The 18,280-nt window shown below is 47.8% G+C and overlaps 1 protein-coding gene across 4 annotated transcripts in view; it reads right to left on the reverse strand.

Moving 5' to 3' along the window:
- The window catches only part of CRACD (capping protein inhibiting regulator of actin dynamics), a 114,755-nt gene that overhangs the window by 11,369 nt on the left and 85,106 nt on the right, over window positions 1-18,280 (reverse strand). For all 4 annotated transcript variants that reach the window (XM_019469377.2, XM_053901550.1, XM_019469382.2 and 1 more), the window contains 6 exons: window positions 16,296-16,460; window positions 13,335-13,403; window positions 10,765-10,947; window positions 7,288-10,099; window positions 750-940; window positions 9-171 (listed from right to left, as the gene is read on the reverse strand). In XM_019469377.2, coding sequence (XP_019324922.2) covers window positions 9-171; window positions 750-940; window positions 7,288-10,099; window positions 10,765-10,947; window positions 13,335-13,403; window positions 16,296-16,460 — 3,583 coding nt within the window. The remainder of the gene's footprint in view (window positions 1-8; window positions 172-749; window positions 941-7,287; window positions 10,100-10,764; window positions 10,948-13,334; window positions 13,404-16,295; window positions 16,461-18,280) is intronic.

Raw genomic sequence — 18,280 nt, forward strand, 5'->3', positions numbered from 1 at the left:
CTCCCTACCTGTCACAGATGTGGGAAGAGTGTTGGCCTTTTTCAGCTGTTCCCTGCGCTCAAGCCTGGACGCTGCAGTCTCCGGCTTCTTCTCCTCCAGCTGTGGGCTGTGCTTGTGCAAGGAGCCCGCTCTGCTGATACTGCTGCTTCCAGGCTGCAGGATGACACCGACCTGGGTGGGCAGAGAGTCAGGGCAAGTGTGTGTTCAACCTCAGGACATGGAAAGACTGACCGTGCAAGGCCTTGGGGGGGCTTCTGCCTGCCAGCCCCCAACCTCTGCCTCTGAAGGAGAAACGGGACTGCACTTGGGAGCAATGTGTGGCCAACCATGACGCCAGCCATGGAGCAGCTCAAGACAAAGGTCCCAAAAGAGGGAAAGCCACTTTTGTAGGAGTCCCAGTGAACAGACTATAAAATCAGGGCCACAGAGCAAGACTCCTGATTCTTCTCCCAACTCACTGCTCAAATCCATTCACTTTCCTATTTCTCACATAACTGCAGTGTGTGTGGATCACTGCTAATAATCACGGACTCTACCAAATCAGGTTAACCTGAGAGCACAAGGAAACCAAACAAAATTACTACTTGAAAACACTTCCCTGGTTTAATGGTTGTCAATTTATTTACTGCTCTACCCTAAGCATTCACCACTCCCAGCTAGCTTTTTTTTTTTTTTAAACCCTTGTGACCTACCTAAAAGACAGCCAAACTTGAGAAGGAAAAGTTAAAGCTGAAGACCAGGCTACTCACGTTCTCTCTGGAGAGCTTTTCTGCCTGTTTGGCCTCCCTGGCTTGCTTCCTCTCCTCTCGAGTAGCTTGCTGCTCCCGAAACCCCTTCTGTTTCTGCAGTGCTAAAGTTATCCACAGTGGCTGCGCAGTTTCAACCTTCTCTGCAAGTTTGGAGCCATCTAACGAGTGCCTGCTCTGAAGAACAGGCTTTTCTGGGGACAAAAAAAGACTGCTGTTACGATTTATATGATGTATCTGGGGGCATCTGGCTGGCTCAGTTGGTAGAGCTGTGGCTCACGATCTCGGAGTCATGACTTCGAGCCCCACATTGGGCGCAGAAATTAAACTTTAAAAAAAATTAAAAAGCAGTATACATTTGGTCTTCATGCCCATTTCTAGAACACAGTAAAACCCTTGGAATTTCCTAAGTGATGAGAGCATAAGGTGTCCCTCATTCCATTAATGAGATGACTTTGGGACCATCCTTAAGGCTGGGGGCTGGTTGCCAGAGGAGCCAACCATGTGATCAGGTTTGAATCTTTCGTTCCCACCCCCCAACCTCTGGGGAGGGGAGCAGGACTAGAGGCTGATTTCAATTGCCAATGGCTGATGAGTTAATTGGTCATGCATATATAGTGAAACCTCCATAAAAACCCAAAAGGACAGGGTTCAGGGAGTTTCCAGCTGGTGAACACATGGAGATTTGTGGGGAGAGGTGTCCTTTGAGGGCATGCAAGCTCCATGCCCCTTCCCCATACCCTGTCCTTATGGATCATTTCCATCTGGCTGTTCCTGAATTACACACTTTTATAATAAACTTGTTATCTAATAAGTAAAATGTTTCCCTGAGTTCTGTGAGGCGCTCTTCCAAATTAACTGAACCCAAGGAGGGGGTCGTGGGAATCTCCGATTTAAGTTGGTCAGAAGCATAGGTGATGACCTGGATGTGGGAATGGCATCTGAAGTGGGGACAGTCTTGTGGGAGGGGTAGACAGCATCAGAACTGATATGAATGATATGAAATGTAAGAAAGCCAGCTAGTATCTGAGGACGGTCTGATAGTGTGGAGACCTGCCCACCCCCTCCCCACCCCCCACTCCCCACCTCACTGGAATAGTGATCAGAACTGGTAAAGGCAAGGGTACCTGGGTGGCTCAGTCGGTTGAGCATCCAACTTCGGCTCAGGTCATGATCTCGTGGTTCATGAGTTCAAGCCCCACATTGGGCTCACTGCTGTCAGTCTGTCAGCACACAGCCCGCTTCAGATCCTCTGTCCCCCTCTCCCTACCCCTACCCTGCTTGCGGTCTCCCAAAAAATAAATATTAAAAAAAAAACTGGTAAAGGCAAAGGGAGGTTTACAGTGAAACTGCTCACTTACCTTGATCCTTCACCCCTTAGAACTAGTGACATGAAATATTCAACTGTCCTTACCTAACACAAACTCTGCACTGATGCCCGAGGGACTTCTCTGGGTGGAGAGGTAATATTTCTTATCAACAGAAAAATAGAAGTCTTTTCCTTCCCTCAAAATGGGACTAGAAATACAATCTCCAGTGTCAGAAAATCTCAAGCCTACAGGGGACCCAGGCTGCTATTTGATTTATTATTATTTACTGCTTTATTTAACCCCTTCCCAAACATCCTACCCAGTGTATGAAAGAGGTAAAAAGGGTGCTGCTCTATCTATCCCGTGAGACTGCTGAGGGCAGTGGGGCTCTGAGGAATGCAGTAGGAAACTGTGATTTTGGTTCAATGCTCTCTTTTGACAGAGTGAGTATGAGGGGCCACAGCAATCCAGTGCGGTGCCCCAGGTCACCCAGCGGCTAGTGCACAGGCTGAAGTTTGAGCCTAGGACTTCTGACTTCCAGTCTGAGCTTTTCCTGTGGTTGACTGTCTTGCCTATGCAATGGGGTAAACACACTTCACAGGTGGCTGGAATCAGAGGTTGAGTAACTGGACTCTTAAATTGAGCAGCCCTGGGCTTGACCTTGTGTGACCTTACAAAAGCTACTTAGCTTCTCTAAGGTCTTCTAATCCATAAAGTGGAGATGACAATGGCACATGCCTCATCAGACTGCCGTGAAGATTAAGAGATCCTGGGTATCATACTAACCAGACAGTTGGCAGATAGGAACCACTCTACAAAAGTGACCTGTTCTTACTATTTATGTCTATGAGAATCATCCCCTTCTTTTCCTCACGTAAAAATTAAGCCCTTTTATAGATAACCATTCCAGCAATGAGTCCTTTACTACCTCAAATGAAAAGGGCTCACTATAGACCTGTTCTTTGGAAATTCACTACAAGTTTACACATTGATGATCCAGGACCTTACCAACCAGGGCTCCCATCGATTTGACTTTTTATTGAGGAGAAAGAACCAAAGTAAAATCAAATTAAGAATTCAAGCACAAAAAGGAGGCAGATTCTGCTTTTCTATACCTTTAGACCTATAATACTCTACAAAGAGAATTCCTATTTACAATGAGTCTTGGTCATTATGCTCTCCCTAATCATCAAATAAAGTTTCAGCTATGATCTAACACAGTAAAGAAAAGTGACACATTTCAGAAGTATTAAAAAAAAACCCTGAAAGGTATTTTTAGTTAATTGTTAGTTAACAAAACAAAAACAAAAATAAAAAATACAAATACACTAGACCCTTGAACAACATGGGTTTGAATTGGCCAAGTCTACTTACACACGGGTTTTTTTTGTTTGTTTTGTTTTGAGAGAGAGAGAGCGAGCGAGCATGCGAGTGGGTGAGACCGGCAGAGGGAGAAAGAGAAACTTAAGCATGCTCCATGCCCAACGAGGAGCCCAACGTGGGACTCAATCCCATGTGATCCCAGAATTACGACTTGAGCTGAAATCAAGAATTGGTCACTCAACCCACTGAGCCACCCAGGCTCCCCTATGCAGCTTTTGTTTTGTTTTGTTTTTACAAATACAGTACAGTACTGTAAATGTATTTTCTCTTCCTTATGGTCTTCTTAATAAGATTTTCTTTTCTCTAGCTTACTTTATTGTAAGAATACAGTATTTAGCATATATAACATACAAAATATGAGTTACTCGACTATATTATCAGGAAGGCTTCCACTAGGCTATTACTAGTTAAGTTCTGGGGGAGTCAAAGGGATTTTGACTACACAGGAAGGTAGCACCCCTGACCCCCATGATGTTCAAGGGTTGACTCTATTCACCACTTCAAGCATTCTGCTTAACTGAGAGGCTTTACACACAGGAAATAATTTAAGTTTTGTTCTACTCCAGGGCAGTGTAACACCTGTTTGGAAAATGTCTGAAACCAAACTGCCAAGATCCAAATGATTTCCATTTAAAGTTATTATGTAGGGGCTATTATGTATCAGTTGGTTAAGCATATAACTTTGGCTGAGGTCATGATCTCACAGTTCGTGAGTTCAAGCCCCATGTCAGGGTCTGTGCTGACAGCTCAGAGCCTGGAGCCTGCTTCAGATTCTGTGTCTCCCTCTCTCTCTGCCACTCCCCTGCTTGCTCGTGCTCTCTCTCTCTCAAAAATAAATAAACATTAAAAAAAATTTAAAGCTATTATGTAAAAGGGAATCCTACACTAAACATTCCACCTGAACTTGCCTGGAAAGGTCATTAAAACAACTGGCCAGTTTCCTGCCAACAATTCTGACCAGCATTTTATCACAAGGGTCAAAGTACCTTTAAAGTAGAATTGCCTACTTTTTTTTTTATTTGAAAAGATAAATCGTTAGCCAGATTTTTATTTCCTTAGAACTGTGGTTTGAATAGCACATCCTGGAGTTATGACCAGACTTTAGAAAGGCTGTAACACAATATATGTAAAGGGCCTAACAGGTCTGGACTGTAGCTGGGGATCAATAAACAGAAAATGTTTTAGGATGTTAAAATGTGGCTCCTGTCTGAATTTCAGCCCAGGATGCCCAAAGGTCTTCAACAAATAATGGCACCGATTCCCACATCCTGAAGTAAAAGTTCTAGATCACTTACTTGGGGCAGGCCCACGAAGTGGCCAAACAGCTACCACAGGGTCATAGAAAAATCAGAGTTGAAGTGGAAGAAGCCAAGGTAAAATATCTGTTTAAACCTATTCTCTCACATTCTAAACCCAGCGGACAAGGGGAACCACAGCCCACTCCAATTCCCTCCTTCAGGTTCTGGGGACATGAACCAGTGCATCCTGCCCTTACAGGGTTTTAACCACTGCTCCCAAAGGTCAGTTCTGGGAGAAAGGGCCACTTAATATCTGTTCCACCCGCCACAAGGAGGTGGGAATTTTGGAATGAGATGACATCTGCAATAGAAGTGCTAGAGGGCAAACACAGGAGGACACAGGAGGGTTATCACAGCGGAGTTATGTCCACTGTTGTTTCAGTGACCTTTACCTTAAATGTATATGATGCTCCAGGTGTTTTAGCTAATAACAGCACTACAGGGTCACAATTAACAAATAAAGTTGGAGGTCCAGGCTTAATATTTTTATTCTGATGGGGTGTTCAGTCAAACATGTTTGGCCAGCTTGGCCTAGAGTGAGCAGGAAGACCCCAGTGGTCTTTAGACAGCACCCACGGGCATGTGGTCTTTGCTTTCATGCTGCTTTTCTACCAAGTAAAGAAAAATTCAATTAGCAGAGCCTGACAGCCCAGAATCTGGATACTGGGGAAGAAAACAGGGGCACTGCCAGTTTTGGGTAGAAAATTATAATGATCAAAAGGGCTTCCCTAAGAGAAAGAAGCACAGCAGAGAGCTATTTCTTCCGGGAGAAGATAAGGAGAGTGAGAGAGTCCTCCAGACAGTGAGAGGGACTTGGATGATCATAAAAGCTACTGACACAAAGGCTAATGTCAAAACTGAAAATGGGGGTTCCAATTCAGGATGGTGACATAGGAGGGTCCTGCACGCCTCCCCTCCCATGGACACAATCGATATGCAGCTATATATGGAACAATTCCCTTTTAAAAAAAAATCCAAAAACCAGCTGAACAACTATGCAATGGGTGAATGAGAAAAACTCCACACAGAAGGAGGTTGGAGAGGGTGAGACACAATTTCACCATAAACCCACCCCCTGTACAGCAATCCATAACTCCGAGGGAACTCACAACTGTCAGCTTCTCCTTGAGGAACAAAAGGTTTGGATTCCACACCTGGGGCCCCAACTTTTAAGACTTTCACCAGAGGGACGGGCCCCCAGACATCTAGCTCTGAAAGTCAATGGGGATTGCAAACATGAGTCCCACAAGGCTTTAGGGAACTAAGGGTCAGCTTAAATTAATTAATTTATTTTTCTGAGAGAGATAGCAAGCGGGGAAGGGGGAGAGAGAGAGAGAAGGGGTGACAGAGAATCCCAAGCAGGTTCCATGCTGTCAGTGCAGAGCCCGACGCAATTGCATGTTTTCCAAGCTGCTGCATAGTTATTCCTAAACCAACTTATTTGAAAGATGACAATTTATTATACTGAACTATCCATTTTCATTCACTGCACTAAATTGCAATTAAAAAAAATTTTTTTTAATTTATTTTGAGAGAGAGAAAGAGAGGGAGGGGCAAAGGAGAAGGAGAGAGAGAATGATGAAAATGGGCTCCTCAGCAGGACAAACAGAAACCACTAGGGAGAAATGGTCTGGAAGCGTGATCTACATGCTGGTCTAAGGCGTGGTTAAAAAGGACAATAAGGTCTTCCATAAGGCAAGTAACCAAACCACTATTGCTCAGGAAACAGCTCTTTTCTCCGCAAAAATCACCCTAAATCTAAACAATTAAACACAAGAGAAGGCTTGCAGCATTTCCTAATAAACCTCAGGGGAGAGTTTCTCTGATACATGCAAGTAACTTCCTGGAATATGACCCAAACTTTACTTCAACAAAACAGAAAAGAAAAAGAATTAGATGAAGGTTCTCAGGGACCCCAAAGCCAATCCAAGTGATCACTGAACTGTCCCAAACCTATAGTCTGAAGAAACACGAGGGGCAGCCTTGAGTGAGGGCAGCTCTAAGATTTCTTTTTAAAAGGCTTCACAGTGGTAAGCTGGTGGGGGCAGGGACGCATCTGCACAGCATTTTGCATAAAACTGAGCCAAAGTCAATCATTCACACAGAAGCTCCCAAGGCCCATGCTGCTGCTGAAAGTCCCCTAACCTCCCACCTTAGTGCCTTTACAGCCCAGAGCTACAACGCAGACTAGTCTAGAAAACCCCAGTCTTATCATCACTGTGAGGCTCCTTCATAAGGATTAAGGGCTTCTTTGTTAATTAGGACTGTATTTCAATGTCCGTTGTCAACTGAAAGTGTGTTAGTCTAAGTGTCAGCACCTGGAACTTATTACTTCTGTAAGTATCATTAACAGTATGAGCTGCAGGAAGGTAGCACAGTCAGCATTTCCAAAATTCTAAAGGAGCAGAAAAAGAAAAGGGCCTCAATATGACTTATGACAGAGAAGGGACGTGCTCCCACACTAGCCCTGCTTCCAGCTCCGGGCAGTTGTGGCTTCTGCCAGGACACAGACAAGCTGGACAGAGGCAGGGGGCACCTACCCATACCTACCTTTCCTCCCGGCCTCAGGGGTTTGGGAAGGCTTTTCTGGCCGAGCAGCAGACAGGGCCGAGGAACCAAGTTTCCTCTCTGTTTCTACAACTTCCTCCTCATCCCTCTTGTGTGCCTTCCTTTTCTCTGGGGGTGGCGGTGACCGCGGCCAGAGGTCCCTGCTCTCCTGACCCTCCTTGCATGGCTCACCAGGCTCCGGGTCTGGCTTCCCTGCCCGGCGGGCCAGCAGCTCTACCAGGTAGGGCCTGCTCAGTTTGGAGAGTGGGGAGGAGGGGGGAGTCTGACCGGCAGGCTTGGGAGCCAGGGCTGGCTTCTGTACCAATGGCATTTTGTTTGCCACCTTGTCGTGCTCTGCAACTGGCTGAGGCCCCAGCTGGGCTGCAGGAGAAGAGTGTACTCTTTCAGCAGAGTTCTTCCAGGTGGACAGGGCTTGCTTCCTCTCAGGGGTTAGGGACAGGCCATGCTTGAGGGCCACACCCTCTGTCTCTTTCTCTCCTTTTGTGCTTCCTGGTACAGGTGGCCCACCATCAGCACTGTCCCCGGTGCTGCTGTGCCTTTTCTTCTTCTTTTGTTCTGTCTGTTGGTCACAGTGGAAGCGCAAGGAGTAGTTGGTCCTTCTCAATTTTATCCCAAACGGTGAGGCTTTTTCCTCTTGACCAGGCGTTGCGGGGTCTGCCTTTCCTATACCACTGAAGGTCTCACTGTCCAAAATGATCATGGGCTCTGCATGGGCCACTGCTTTCTGTAGAGGGTAAGGAGGGCTTGGAACAAGGAAAGATGGGAGGTCTTTGGCAAATTTGCATCCCTCTGTGCTGTCTGCTGGCTCCAGTTTCTCTGTACCCTTTGGGTGCTCATAAGTAGCCAGGGGCTGGGGAGCTGACCCATCATTGGGTCCCAGCACAGGTCTTTTTCTAATGCTCTCTGCTTCTGTGTTAGGTTTGGAGGTCTCGGTGCCACCATCTGAGAATTTCTGCCAAGCAGGCATAATAGAGAATTTTGCATTTACTGGGGGGATCCTCCGGAGGTTCCCGCGGGAATCACAACGGCCCCTGGGAGTGTGCTCATCACCTGGCCGAGACTGGTCTCTATCAACGCGCTGCTCACTCTCTGTGTTCTTCAGAATTCTGGACCGAATGGAAGCCCATTCAGCTAGTGCAGCCACACTGCTTGGAGACTCCTGGGGGGGCCTGGCCTTCCCGCTCCCTGACCGGGGGTCGACAGATGCTCGGGGTGGGTTCTCCAGGGCAGGGACATCCACGTGCTTCTTTTCTTCTGACAAGCCCAGGAGAGACTTGCATGCTGTGTCCTTGATCTGGCTCAGGTTAACGGCCGGGCCACAGAGCTGTGCTCCCGTGACCAGAATGGCTGTGTGGGGGACACTCAGGGAGGAGGGCAAGGCATGGGAGGCTGGGCTGGCTCTGGGGGTCTTCAGCTCCTGGGGGGCAGAGGCAAGTCCCGCGTCCTTCAGGGGCGTCACTGGGCTCAGATTGACTTTGGGGAAGAGAATCTGCTTCCCTCCGGATGACACCTGGAAAGTATAGGGCCTGGGCGTGGTCTGCCTCTCATCCACTTCCTGCCACCGAAGTTCCTCCACCTTCCTGTCTTTTTCTGGAGCGGCAGCTTCCTTCTTTTCCCCGGCAGCCAGCGTCTCTTCTACCTTCGCCTCTTGTTTCCGGGGAGGCTGCATGTTAGCTTCTTGTCTCTTTTCCTGACGTGCACGACGACCATGCCTGGGAAAATCCCCGCCTTGTGCCTGCTGCTCTCCGCATGGCTCAGCCTCCTGGCTCTGCTTCTCGCAAATCCTTGACTCCTCAGAGTGTTCTCTTTGCTTCTCGGGTTGCAGGTGCTCTCGTTTGCCTGATTTGTCTGCAAAGTCCACCTGAACTGGGCTCCTTGAGCTCCTTTCCACGTCCAGTGGCTGCCACCTCTCCTCTTGCACACTCGCTGCTTCTCGACCTTCCGCTTCCTGCTGCCTCTGCGCCTCCACTTCCTCCCGCTTTCCCTGTTCTGCCCTTCTCTCTGCTGCTGCCTCCTCCTCCCATCGCTGCTCCTCCTGCAGGCGCTGCTCCTCCTGCAGGCGAAGCTTCTCCTCTAGTTGCCGCTGCTCCTCCTCCTGCTGCCTCTTCTCCTCTCGTTCTCGATGCTCCTCCTCTTCCCGCCTCTGCTCCTCCTCCAGACTCTGCTGTTCCTCCTGCAGCCGCAGCTCCTCCTCCCTTTGCCGCTGCTGCTCCTCCTCCTCCCTTTGTTGCTGCTCTTCGGCCTCCAACTGCTTCTGTTCCTCCAGCTCCTTCAACTCTCTTTCCTCTTGTTCTTCCTGCTGCTTCTCGGCCTCCTGCCCGCTCCACACCGCCTGCTCTTCCTGCTGTGTGCGTGGCGGCTGCTCTTGGGCCTCCAGGTGCCTTCCTTCCTCTTGTTCTCTCCGCTCTTGGCCTTGGACACCTTGCCCTTCCAGTCTCTGCCTCTCCTCTTGGTGCTGCCTCTTTTCTGCCTCCAGCTGTAGTTCTGCCTCGTCTCCCTCCTCGTCCTCGCCTACCTCCTCCAAGAGCTCTTGCCTTCTGTTCTCTTCCCAAAGCCTCCTCTCCAGGGCCTGGAGTCTCTGTTCTTCCAGACGTCTCCTCTCGGCTGCTTCAGCCTTTTGCCGTTTGCACTTGGCCTCAAGTTCTAGCCAGTATTCTTCTTGGCATCTCTTCTCTTCTTCAGAGTCCAGCAGCTCTGGCTCCTCCTCATGCCAAATTGGTCTGCCTTCTCCAGGGTGTCCGTTCTGGTCCAGGGACAGCTGACCCAGAAGGCTACCTTGTTCATGCAGTCGATCCTAACATTGGTAAGGACAAAATAATTAGCCTTTTCCTTTTGCACAGGCAACCATTACCCACCCTATTCACAATGTCGGTGACCCTCTTAATCTCAAGAGAAAGTGCAGTTGTTCCTAAGTATAGAGATAGGTACACCCAGGCCAGCACAGCAAGAGTAAATTGTGAGAGTGGAGGAAAACATATCACCTTCATGTTTACTCCACGGCCCTTTTATTGGTCATTCTCAAATGCCTTTTGCTTAATACAAATGAATAAAAAGAGAAAAACCAATAGCCCAGCCTTAGAAAGATGAGAAAAAATGAGAGCTGATGTCCCCTGAAATTTGTGACGTCAAAGTCCACACCAGTCAAACTGAAGAACCTTTGGCAGAGCCACGGTAGGAGAGCTGGCAAAGCAAATGCAAGGTGTCTAGAGCCCCTCAAAAGGCAGCCCCTCACTCTGAGGCCCACCTGCCCCAGGCAGGCAACAAGTTAGAAAGGGCCAGTAGATGGGCCTGCTTCCCCCTGTTCATTGCAACACACCAGGTCCCTGATGGGAGACACTTAGTTGCTTCTACGGGCCCCTCACACCACCACCAACCCCCCCCCCCCCCCCCCCCCCCAGGTAGAATCAGTGCCCGCAAGCAAGGGCATCTGCCTGGTCAGCTGGGATGGGAGCTACATACCCTGGCAAGTCGCCTGTGTTTCTTTGACACCCTCTGGTTTTTTGGCTTAACGGACAGTTTGTGCTTGGCAGCACTGTTGTCCAGACGCGCGATGGCCAGGGGGATGGCATCTAGGTTGACACTTTCGATGGTTCCAGCAGAAGAGAAGTGCCTTTTTGGCCGCGATGGTTTAACTGGAGCCACCTGTAGAGGAGATTAAACTACAGAGTCAGTCCAGATCAGAACACTGTCGGGGGGGTCCTGGAATGGCAGCACTTGCTGGGGCCTGCACCTTGCCAGGCCTGGACTGGCCCAGGGGCTGCTGTGAACAGAGGCACTGGGACAGAGAGATGAGCACTGCTTTTGTCATCAAAAAACAGGACGTTGACTATTTGTTCTGCCAATGATTTTTGCATTAACTCAAAACAGTCATTTAACCTTTCAGGGACTGATTTTCCTACTCTGAATAATATGGGGGGGGGGTCAGATTAGATGAGGGGGGTTGACAAAACATAGCCAGGAGGCCCAATCCTGCCCACAGCCTGTTTTGGTAAATAAAGTTTTATCAGCACACAGCCACACCCCTTGTCCATGGTCTTTAGCGCTTTTGTGCTACAAAGGAAGAGCAGAACAAAGGAGGGTATCCAGGTTGGACCTTATGGCCACAAAGCCTAAAATAAAGCATGGTTTGCTGAGCCCTGGACTAGCTCATCTCTATACTAAGGACTCTATAAGACACTTGCAAACGTCCCTCAGCCTCTACCTGAGACCCTCTGAAGTAGGGAAAGTGTCTTTTTCATCTTTTCAGTTCCCTTTCTGCCCAAGCAGCAAATGTCATTTAGCAAGTGCTCAGTAAATATTTTTTGGAGGAATGAAGGAACAAAAAAGTATAACAGCTATGCCTAGGGCATGAAATTGCTACCTGCTAAAATGTTTTAGCACAATCATTCCAAAGCCACAGAACACAGAGTTGAGTGGCAAAAAAAGGATGGGCAGAACTGTGCCCCCCCTGGGGGAAAGGGAAGGTCCTCACGGCACGACTGCAGCGCTGTAATGCAGATGGCACGCACTTAGGAGCCACCACCTCAGACAAACTGTACACCCGCAGATCAGCCTCAACCCAGGGGCCTCACATCTGTAACTATTGAGCTTTTAAAGGCAAGCAGCAAGGTGAGGGCTCACAGCCATACCACGTCAACGTGCAGCAGAGGGCGCTCACGGCCCCATCTGCGGGTCTGGTGCCAGCAGCTCAGGCACAAAGGCATGAACAGAGGCCAGGGTTTATGTGTTGGCATTCATGTTGTAAGTGCAGAGCCAGTGGGGTTTAGCTGGCAGCTTTGCTTTTTGCAATTACCTTCCATATTTATGCACAAAAGACAAAGGACCAAGCCAGCTCAAGAGCAAGATGGATGCTCAGTAAATAATAACTTAGGATAAGGAGCACAGTAGTAAGGAAAAATAATTCCAGCCTTTGGGCTCCTGGCTTTCATTTATTTATGGTTATCTTTATAATAGGTATCAAATTCTGAACTGTGGTTGAGAAGAGACAAATCAAACATTTATTTCCATCCCCTACTAGATGCGTGAATAAAAGGAATTAGAGCCAAATGTGGTAGATTGAAGACACAGATAAGCACTTGAAGCTGAGACTTAAATGCAAGGTTTCATTTCTACTCATTTCAGCTGGGCTTCTTCATTGTCTGGGTGGTGGCACTGTCTTGAGCCATCCCCTTCAGAAGACTCAGGGACATACTCTGCTCACTGTGCCAGTCCCTGGAAGGACCCTTGAGTCCCTATGCAAGTGAAGAGTGCTCACAGGAGTGGACCGGCCTCTACTGGAGGGGTGCACACGGTCTCCACAGGGTTCCCTGGACTCCTGCAGGCAGAGTCCCAGGTTTCAACAGAACACAGAAAAGTTAAAAAAACAAAAATACATACAAGTAGAAAAATGCTAAGGTCTTTTTGCTTTTGCATGTCTAAGCATTTTTTCCTTTTTTAATTTCAGAGAGAGAGAGAGAGAGAAAGTGCAAGTAGGGACGGGGGGGGGGGGGGGAGAGGGAGGGAGAGAGAATCTCAAGCAGTCTCCATGCTCAGCATGAAACCTGGCGCAGGGCTGAGCCCAGGACCCTGACCTGGATCCTGACCTGAGCTGAAATCTGCATTAAGATACTCAACTGACTGAGCTACCCAGGTGCCCCTTATTTTGCATTTCCAAATAGAAGGAGACTTTTTTCCTTACAGACTTGGGTACCTTCAGGTGTTCTGGAATGTCTTTTTCAATGGCTTAACAGTGTCTTGAAGTACCTGGTACATTTAGGAAAATGACCAACGTGTAAGTGTTCAAATATGTACGTGCTGGGAGGTGGCTATTTTTTCAGAACAGGGTTCAGTTCCAGCAGGTGCGCTGCCATGGAAACAGACACTCTACATCTACCACTGGTTATGTTTTGAAGGAATTTAAAGTAATAGATGAAGGCGGCATTTATGAATGGAAAAAATGAGACAGCGGATCGAAAAAAAAAGGGGGGGGGAGAGGATGGAAATGGAAGTTCAAGTAAAGAAGCTAAATATGTAATTTCAAATTATATTACCTTCTCTTCCATCTCACTTCTGGCTCCAGGCAGATTCGGAGGACTCAGAGAACTTGGCGTATCACTGGGCTGGAACCGAAAAGAGAGCACTCAAGTCAAACGCCAGAACAGGAAGTTCTGGGCAGATAACCAGATGCGGGCTGTGCCTGGAAAAGGCCGCAGCTGGCTTTGCAGAGCCGGCAGAAGTCACAGTGGGGACTTTGCTAATGTCCAGACAAGGACTCCTGAGGCACAGAATTTGTGCTTTCCTCCTTTCCTGAGTTCAACACATTTCCATGTGAGCAGTGTCTAACCTCAGTCCCTGATGTGCTTCCCCACGGCTGAGAGAGTCCAGGTGCCGCCCTCTAGCCACCCCACCTGGGAAGCGGGGCTGTGTCACACACCTGGCCTCCGACCTCAGAGCGGTGGGCTATGCTCACTGCCTTCCACCCCCTTTGTCTGCCGGACCTCTCACCTCTATGCCAGACCTCTTCCCTGTGAGAAAAAACAAAGGCCCTACGAATTCTGTGCGCAAAAGGCTGGGCTGAGAAGGTGGATGACCAGAGGCAAAAACGAAAAAAACAAACAAAAAAACCCCTCAGGACAGAAGAAGAAAAAGGCTGAAGATCCCCAGCCCAGTCACCTCACCTGCCCTGGGAATGCCCACACTACATCACCTGCACCTTTCTGATGGCCCAATATACCTTCCACTTTGTGTGGCCAATATTTACACAGCTTCATCGTACCTTCCAGAGCAATAATAGCTTGTCCTGCCTCAGCCCATTTTCTGCACCACACTTAGAAGCATCTTTGGAAAACAAAAATCAGATTATGTCACTGTCCTGCTTAAAATACTCAGAGGTTTCTAGTACTCTCAGAGTAGAATTATCCCTTTCCCGTGCTCTGTACATTCTGGCCTCCCTACCTCGCTCTATCTTCCCTTTGCCCCCCATCACGGTCCAGCCAACAACACTGACCTGCTTTCTCATGGGACACCCTCAGTCCTATCCTGGGCCTCTGGACTTGCTCTTCCCTCCATCTAGAACACAGCTCCCATAGCCAGGTTTGTCATGGCTGCTCTGACCTCCTTACCTAAAAAGTGACCTCTCCCCCTCCACGTTACTCACTTTTCCACCACTCTGTTTTACTTCCCGTGAAGCATTTTTCTTGATCCAAAGTTATTATACTGTAACATTTACTAAATAAGTAAGTTATTATCTTTATACATATCTGTTGACTTGCCATCTGACTCTCATTAAAATGTGACTATGCAGGGGTACCTGGGTGGCTCAGTTGGTTAAGCGCCTGACTTTGGCTCAGGTCATGATCTCACGGTTTGTGAGTTTGAGCCCCATGTTGGCCTCTGTGAGGACAGCTCAGAGCCTGGAGCCTGCTTCGGATTCTGTGTCTCCCTCTGTCTCTGCTCATACTTTGTCTCTCTCTCTCTCAAAAATAAAAAATTTTTAAAAAGGCAAACCATGCAGAGGCACCCCTAATCTATAGCTGGGGTAGCACTTGCCGAACGAATGGTCCTCCTCCTCCCTCAGGCCATGGTCTGTTGCATGTATTAGACCATCAGTAACAGTGAGGACATTTGCCTCAGTCCTGGGGCAATCCCTGCATTAAGGCTGACAGTCATTGCTGCCGCTCGCACCAAGAGATTGGAGAGAGTGGTTTTGGACCTCGCGGTCTCCACTTTACCCAGCACACCACCTGACACCTGCTTGTGTGGGAACCAGGAGTCATGAGGACCAGGCAGAGGTGGGCAACAGCGGGGGACCAGCCTGTTCTATCCTTCTTCACTTTGCTCTGTTAATCACTTCTCCTTCTTACTGCCCTATGACATATTAGCTGATAACAAGCATGACTTCTGGGGCCACGTCCATTTTAAAAACATCCAGGGTAAGTCCAGGCACCTTGGTAGGCAGAGCACAAAGAATGCTTTCTGCCAAGACTGGAAGACTCTGCAGAGAGCTCCCTGCTCCAGCTACTGGTGGGGCATTTCCTCCTTCCCCACCAGACGCCTGAGGGGGGTCCCTTCTGCTGCTGGAAGGACTCTCATTCCAGGATATGTTCATGGTGTCTCTTTCCAAGTGTCAAAAGACCAAATTTAAATAAGACAATGCTGGACCAATATGACTTTCTTTCCTCATTAAGTAGACTTCAATGGCCAGTTTGATATGTCCTGTCTTGTTAAGAACCTATTTCTTTCTTGTTTTCCTTTAAATTAGTCCAATTTGGGGCGCCTGGGTGGCGCAGTCGGTTAAGCGTCCGACTTCAGCCAGGTCACGATCTCGCGGTCCGTGAGTTCGAGCCCCGCGTCAGGCTCTGGGCTGATGGCTCGGAGCCTGGAGCCTGTTTCCGATTCTGTGTCTCCCTCTCTCTGCCCCTCCCCCGTTCATGCTCTGTCTCTCTCTGTCCCAAAAATAAATTAAAAAAAAAAAAAAAAAAAAAAATTAGTCCAATTTGACAAGTAATTATTCAGTGCTACTAAGTAAACACTAGCTATGTCCTAGGGAGACAGAGATGTGTAAGATCCAGTTTGTCCTCAAGGAACTCAACATTTAGAGATGGAGAGAAAACAATTATGTGGAAAGACACAGATGAGTATGAATGTGTGAGAGGCACTAAGGACACACAGCAAAGACACACAGGAGATAGCACAGCCTAGGGGTAAGGCCGGGTAAGGCTTCCCAGAAGAGGTGGGCCAACCTGAGTCTTGAAGAACAAGTGGAAGACACTGTGAAGAGTGCATGCAAAGGGCATGTCTCCTCTTCCTCTCCCTCCTCCAAGTGGCCCTCACTGCAGATCATGGCACCTGACCAGGAAGTGCCCTCCAGCCCTGGGCGACTCATCAGGAAAGCTTCTCTTGCATACTCCTTCCTTCCACTGCAGACCCAAGAGTTATTGGATGCCCCTGTTCACTGACTGACGTCCTCCCCACACGTATTAGCAAGAAGTCATTCCCAGGAGGAACCTTACTTTGTTCTCCGTGTCTGACAGGATGATGTCCTCCTGAGTCACAATTTCCATGGGACTGGTCAGGAATAGATCCTCTTCTAAGCTAACCTCGCCACTGTCCGCCTTCTTCATGGGAATGGCATTGGGTGGTGGCTGCCCAAACTTGATGTTTTTGCTCAACTGTCGCTGGAGAAAAACAAAAGAAAGACGTTCTGAAGCAGTGAAGCAGTTCACAATAACCGCAACCAGAGGCCCCAGCATATCTAGTAGGCATTGAGGCATATTCTGTGCACAACGTTTCTAGACTAAATACCATGCCAGTAAGCCATGATGCAGTCCTGTAATAAGTGAATTTGTTTTCCAGTTTCTTTTCTTTTCCTTTCCCACCTTCAAGCCATGAGCTTTTTCATCCAGCCACCTCTTTCTTGGAGATATCAACATTATCCAGGGGGTAGAGAGGCCATATTTCTGAACCAAAAGTTGGGATATATGTTATGACAAAAATTTTTTGATTAACCTATAAATTTCTTTTAAAAAGTCTCTTAAGAGTATAAAAATTGTATAGAATATAGTTACGTGAAATGCAGGAACCAGTGGGGAAAATCAAGACTCTTGTGGTCACTGTAATGAGGGAACCCTCCAGCCTCTCTTGGACACATTCCTGTTGAATATTTATGCTTCATCCACCTTCCTCATCAGGCCTTCACTTGAACATCATGTTCTGGTCACAGTGGGCACCAGGGTGAAGAAGGCCCCAATGCTGGCAAGTCTTTCCATGATCAATGCCAAAGTCATGGGAGTCACAGGAACAGTCTGTCCTGCCACTAGGACTTCTTTTTGCCTTGCTGCAGCTATGCTCTGTGAACTACAGGGCAGAAAGTGCCCAGTGGGGAAAGAACAGAGAAGTAGCCAGAAGGAAAAGGGCCAAGGAAGGATTTGTTACTGGTGGCAGGTAGCTAGAAGTGTGTGTGTGTGTGTGTGTGTGTGTGTGTGTGTGTGTGTGTGTTTGGGGCAGGGGGTGGGGGTGGGGAACAGGTGATAGAAATGAGGACGACAAATAGTATTTAGAATTAAAGAAAAGCCAGATTAGAAAAGAAATATATTCCCTGAAGAAAAAAATATATAAATATAATAGTTTAAGAAAGGGCAAAATATTTAATGGGCTGCAGCAGAAAACAATGAATGACATTCCAGAAGAAGAAAGGGCATGCCGTGGCCACCTGAGAGACTACTAGATTTAATATACTATAGAAACTCTTGCCTTGATCTATAGCAGGTTTCTGAACCTCAGCGTTACTGACATTGTAGGCCAGATGATTTTTTTGTGTGTGGGGAGCTCATCCTGTGCACTGTAAAATGTTTAGCAGCACCTTGGCCTCTGGGACACCAGATGCCAGTAGCAATCCCTTCCCTGTCAAGACATCCAAAAATGTATCCTGAAGTTGCCAATGTCCCCTGGGGGTGGGTAAAATTGCCTCTGGATGAGAGCTACTGCTCTACATCTTAGGTACTTGGGCTTCATAGTCCTGTCACGCCTCAAAAAGGAAGGAAGGAAGGAAGGAAGGAAGGAAGGAAGGAAGGAAGGAAGGAAGGAAGGAAGGAAGGAAAGAAAGAAAGAAAGGAAGGAAAAAATGCATTATTTGATATTTATCTTTAATTTGGCTAATATTTAATCCCATAGAGCTGCCAAGAGCAATAGCAATCACATAGTCCAGACCCCTCATTTTACAAAAAATGTCAGAGATCCAGTGGGGAGAGGTGACTGGCCCAAGCTTATGGAAAGAATGAGTGGCCCCAAAGGGATTTGAATCCAGGTCTCCTAAAACCATATTCAGTGTTATTTGCATTGCACTCCACAGGTTCTCACAAATTTGACATCAACACTTCTTTCTTATAGGGACAGAAATAAAGAGATGATGCAGCATTCTTAATACCTTGCTGAAGTTCCCTGGCAGGGGAATCCCATGAGGGAAATGCCTGTTTCCCCTCTGAACTCAAGGGTACCA

The sequence above is a fragment of the Panthera pardus genome, unplaced genomic scaffold, assembly GCF_024362965.1.
Source record: "Panthera pardus isolate Hobbes unplaced genomic scaffold, ASM2436296v1 HiC_scaffold_13, whole genome shotgun sequence".
NCBI classification, from domain to species: Eukaryota; Metazoa; Chordata; class Mammalia; order Carnivora; family Felidae; genus Panthera; species Panthera pardus.